A 5,073-nucleotide genomic window follows, 5' to 3' on the forward strand; every position below is an offset into this window, starting at 1 on the left:
CAAACAAACAAACAAACAAAACCAAGTGCAAAAGTCACGTGGTGGTGCGGTCTGTCTCCACTGGTCTGTCACTTGCTGACTGTATTATGTTTACAAGTAAAGGCTGGAGGATGGTGTGGCTGTTAACAGCACCACAGTGACTGACTTACAACCACCTAGAACTCCAGCCCCAGGGGCTCAGATGCCCTCTTTTGGCCAATATGGGCATTCCCTAACATCATACAAATTTATAAAATACTTATGTAGCCCAAATAGTTTAAGCCAGTGAAAAAAGAGCTGTCTTTAAACGGCATAAGGCTGTTTTAGAAAGAATTTATATGAAAAATTATTAGAAAAGATTTCTTCAAATTAGGTGACAGGGAGAAAACAAAATTATTAGCAGATAGTGTTGAACAAAAACTAACATTGGAAATTAGAAAACACACTGAGTAAGGCTTATAGTAGAAAGGTGATTTATTTATAATCCATAACCACACCTAGCCTGGCTGTCTGCTGAAAATGGGCTCTTTTGAGTGCTAATTACGTCCACAAAGGGTTAGCCTCTCTAAACACCTCAATCTCCTCATCTATAAAAAGGGAAAGCGCACCAGTCACCTCACAATACTTACCATTTTGCATTCTGGTAGCTGGAGAAGCTGGATGAAAAACTTCAGTAAACAGTTTGGAAATCCAACTAAAGGAGCATTTCTCTTAGTGGCTCCAACTACACTCTAGAACCGGAGGAGCACAGCGCCATCTACTGTCCAGCTCTGTGAGTTGAAAGATAATTTTGGGGGGGGGGGATAACTGCCTACAGGCTGGCCTTATACTTCTGAGCATTTGAACTACACAAAGGAGAAAGCTTCACACTGTTCTTACAGAAGGATTACCTGTGAGTCTCCTGTCTCCTGCCTGGAAGACGTTCTCTAGGTCCTGAGCATGCATGTGCGCTCTAACTATCACTTCTGTGACAGGACTTTTGGATTACTTTTCGGTAATGGTTTAGCTACTTTATCTGGAGTATTTTCTGTGGGTTGACCCAAGTAGCACGCTGACTCTTTTTTTTTAAATGCATCTTACTCTTTGCCCCTCTTATTGAAAATAGATCCCCCCCCCCACATAATATATCCTGATTATGGTTTCCCCTCTCTCTCCTCCTCCCAGTTCCTCCCTAACTCCCCTCCCATCTGGGTACACTCCCCTTCTGTCTCTCATTAGAAAACAAACAGACTTCTAAGGGATAATAATAAAACATAGTAAGATTAAAAACCCTAACCCATCAGAATTGGGCAAACAAACAAAAGGAAAAGAGCCCAAAAGAAGGCACAAGAATTAGAGATCCACTTGTCCACACACTCAGGAGACCATAAAACACTAACCCGGAAGCCATATATATATGCAAATGATCTGCTGCAGACTGGTGCAGGCCCTGTGCAGGCTTGAGTTCATACAAGCTTTGATCATGTTCACACTGACTTTTTCCTCTGCGTTCTCTAGAGCCACTTACAGCGCTTACAGGGGGATGGGAGCTTAACTGGGTTAGGTCCTTAGCACTACATTTACAAATATGAACAATCACCAGGACAACTGGAGGCTCATGCGTGAGAGTGTGCGCGTGTGTCACAAACGAGAATGGCTGTCTACATAATCTATGTTTTTCATGTTTCGAAGACTTCAGAATTATCCGAGGAAGTAAGCAAGTGAGGGCGGGAGCCGACTCCCTCACATGCGCTTGTGCGCAGGGCAGGTCTAAATGCAGACTCTGATGTAGTCCTACTTTGAGGAGGAGATTTGCAGATAGCTAGTGCTGTGTATGTGATCTGCATATGCAACACGAAAGGCAAATTAGAAATTTAGATGAACTACTACTATGTTCATTTAAATGAGATCATCTACATAGGACTGCACTCTGGGATGCATAATCATAGAAAATAAACACAACTCAAAAATGTCAAGGTTGAATTTTAGTCTTATTTCTAAGTCAAAACTCCTCCACACATGCATATACACATGTGCTATGTACTTTAACTTCGGGCAAGAGCAAACATAACAAGTAGCAGATCTCAACACATTTTCCTCCAAACTTAGTAGCTCTAAAAGGAAGAAATTCAAGTGAGCTAGAAGATAAAATACGACTAGCTGTCTGGTCAAAGCTGTCTCTTCATTTATAGAGAGTGCTCTAGAGCAGCGGTGCTGGTGCTGGTCATGGCCCCCCGGGAAGGGTTCAGGACAACGCAGCTGAGTTCAGCATTCACAGCTGTAATCTCAACTTAGGGGAGGCTCAGGCAGGAACTTAACGCAAATTGAAAGCCAACCTGGGGTGAGAGTGTCTGTCTGTCTGTCTGTCTCTATCTCTCCCCCACCCCAACACAACAAAAAGAGAGAAAAAAAGACTGAAACTCCTTTCTATTGTCTCTTCTGTTATGTCAACAGCTAGAATCAAGCAGGGAGGCAAAGAGCTGCCTTGAGAGCTTTCTAATGGTAATGCCTTTGTGTAGAGCAACACTCGACAGGAGAGGGCTGCAGAGTTGAGTTCCCTCCCGAGTCCTAGCCACGTGTGCTGTCAACAGCTTCATTAATGATCTACCTCAGATACACACTTTCCACACTAAGGCTCCATCCTGTGCAGCCCCTTCTCTAAACATCCCCTTATGGAGATTGCAATGACTGGAGGAGACTCTGCTGCCGCATTTCAGAAGGATTACAGATGGACAGAGACGCAATCACTTGTGCATGAGATGTCACTTATGAAAAAGGGGTAGAAAATATCTCTGAGCCTCTAAGCCCTTGAAAATACCCACTAGTTTGCTTCAAAGAAAGTTTGCTATTAATTTTCTCAAGTGCAAACTATTTTTCTGGAATAGTACTTTTGGATTACTTTCACTACAAACTAATGTTTTGGCCACTTCCTGTCTTGTGCTCCTGTGTGCTGGCCGAGTGTCACACTGAATTTTTCCTCCATGTTCTCCATATTGCCTTTACAGCGCTGGGGAATGTGCACTTGACCAGGTTAGATCCTTAGCACTACAATTACAGAACGAACAAATAAATGAAGGACTAAAAGCCAGATCCCCACCAATGCCGTAACAAGACACACATGCCTTCGAGGCTTTCACAGTGCAGCGCTTGCACACACGGTACTCACCATTTCTTCTGGGGCAGTTGTAGCTGCGGATCCTGCACCAAGAACAGAGATAGGAACATGAGCAGAAGAGGCAGATGTGGCTCCAGCAGAGGTCATGGAAGCTGCAGAGGGAATGGCAGTGGCGCTGGCCACTCCTGCTGCTGCTGTTGCGGAAGGCAGCAGCTGCGGCGGAACTGATGAAGGTATTGTAGAAGAAGATGTATCCAAATGAGCAGAGAGCTCTCTTCCTGGACCAGTGGGACCACTCTCCTCCCTTTTATTGTTCGTGAAGTCTACCCCTACAAACCACAAAACCATTCTATTAACAGTCGAAAGTACGATTACAACCCTCCAGACAAGGAAAAGACTAATGGCTAAAATACAGTTCTAATGAAAATGCAGACACTTGTCATCTTGGGGGTTCACTGTTCACTTCATACAGTGTAGTATTCACGGGCTACTATCAACTTCAGACGAGGTGAAAGCTTCATCATGTGAACGCTAACAAATGATCCACACTTAGTTACAAGACAAGAATCAAGTACGCGCTCAGCTGGAGCCTGCCTAGGTGGACTCTTCGAAACACAGCCACAGTGGTGGCGTCTGTGCTCACACAGGGTGGGAGAGCAGCACAGCCTTTCCCACCTCACACAGCCATCCTGACAAACGGTCGCTAGCAGAGCTCTGCAATGACCTCCCACATCACATCCTCCTCATCTCAGTTATTCTTGCATGTGGACAAACACAAGGTGTTTGGAAGTCATAAATAAATGAGACATAAATCATGAGTCTAAAGCACCCGCCTGCTCTAGGGAGGGATGGAGACAACTTTCAGAAGGTAGGACAAGGGTCTTCACCCAGGTTTTGATATTTTCCCCCATAATTGGAATCTGGCTAGTTTTCACTTGAACTTTTTTTGAATTTGAAAATGCAGTGAGATGTAGATACTGAGGAAGACATTGTGTCAAAGTTTCTATGCCTCTTCTTCCCATTCAGAACTTGGCCTTCAGTGATCTGCACACTATACATACATAGTGACAGTGACCTTGTTAAAGTTTAACAGTGATCACAGTTCAAAGGTCCTTCCAACTCTGGTGGAAACAACTGACCCACATAAAATATCACCTATTCTTTGGAAACTGCACACATACACACACACACAAACACACACACACAGAAACACACACACACACAAACACATACAAACACACACACACACACACACACACACACACACTCATGAGCACACCCCACATACCCTCCCACAGAGGTTTAATATGTTTCTGGCAGAAAGTAACCCTGCATGGCAGATATCCATGACTTAAAACCAGAGAAAAGGTCAGGCATGAAGAGGCAGGTGACCGACTCTTACTGCTGTGGGCTCATTACGAAGTTTCTGTTCACAGATCTCTGACAGGGAGACAGCTTTCTCACTTTACACCGTGTCTGAAACTGCTTAACAACTCTGCATCCACCATTTTAAGGCTGTTTTAAAATGAAGACCCAAAAGCCAGCTAAGGTTTCATGGGACTGAAATCACTTTAATGAAGTGAAACTCTCATGAATAAGCGAACTCACAAAAAGCCCCAATAAGATTTAGGGGAGCAGGTGAGAGGGTCCATCTGGTGAAAGTGTGCGTCACCAAATCTGATGGCCTAAGTTCAACTGCAGGATGCGTGGAAGGAGAGACCCGACTCTAGCATCCCAACCTCCATGATTTGTGCCATGGCCTGTGCACATCCTCCTTCCTCCAAACAGATAGATAAATACATGAATACAATGAAAAGTAATAAATAAACAAGAAAGTGACTGGTTAGTGTGGTGACCAAATTATTGGGTATTACTGAGACACACTAGTCACCCTCGAGGGTTTGCAATTCTAAGTCTAACCTGTGTACAGACTATAGTCAGCGGCTAATTCTAAGTCTAACCCGTGTACAGACTATAGTCAGCGGCTAATTCTAAGTCTA

The 5,073-nt window shown here is 44.0% G+C and overlaps 1 protein-coding gene across 3 annotated transcripts in view; it reads right to left on the reverse strand.

The window, feature by feature from the left end:
* Positions 1-5,073, reverse strand: part of Poc5 (POC5 centriolar protein) — a 33,323-nt gene that overhangs the window by 7,712 nt on the left and 20,538 nt on the right. For all 3 annotated transcript variants that reach the window (XM_026783795.1, XM_013349639.2, XM_005356457.3), the window contains one exon: positions 3,125-3,402. In XM_026783795.1, the coding sequence (XP_026639596.1) occupies positions 3,125-3,402 (278 nt within the window). The remainder of the gene's footprint in view (positions 1-3,124; positions 3,403-5,073) is intronic.

Source organism: Microtus ochrogaster, chromosome 19 (assembly GCF_000317375.1).
Source record: "Microtus ochrogaster isolate Prairie Vole_2 chromosome 19, MicOch1.0, whole genome shotgun sequence".
Taxonomy (NCBI): domain Eukaryota; kingdom Metazoa; phylum Chordata; class Mammalia; order Rodentia; family Cricetidae; genus Microtus; species Microtus ochrogaster.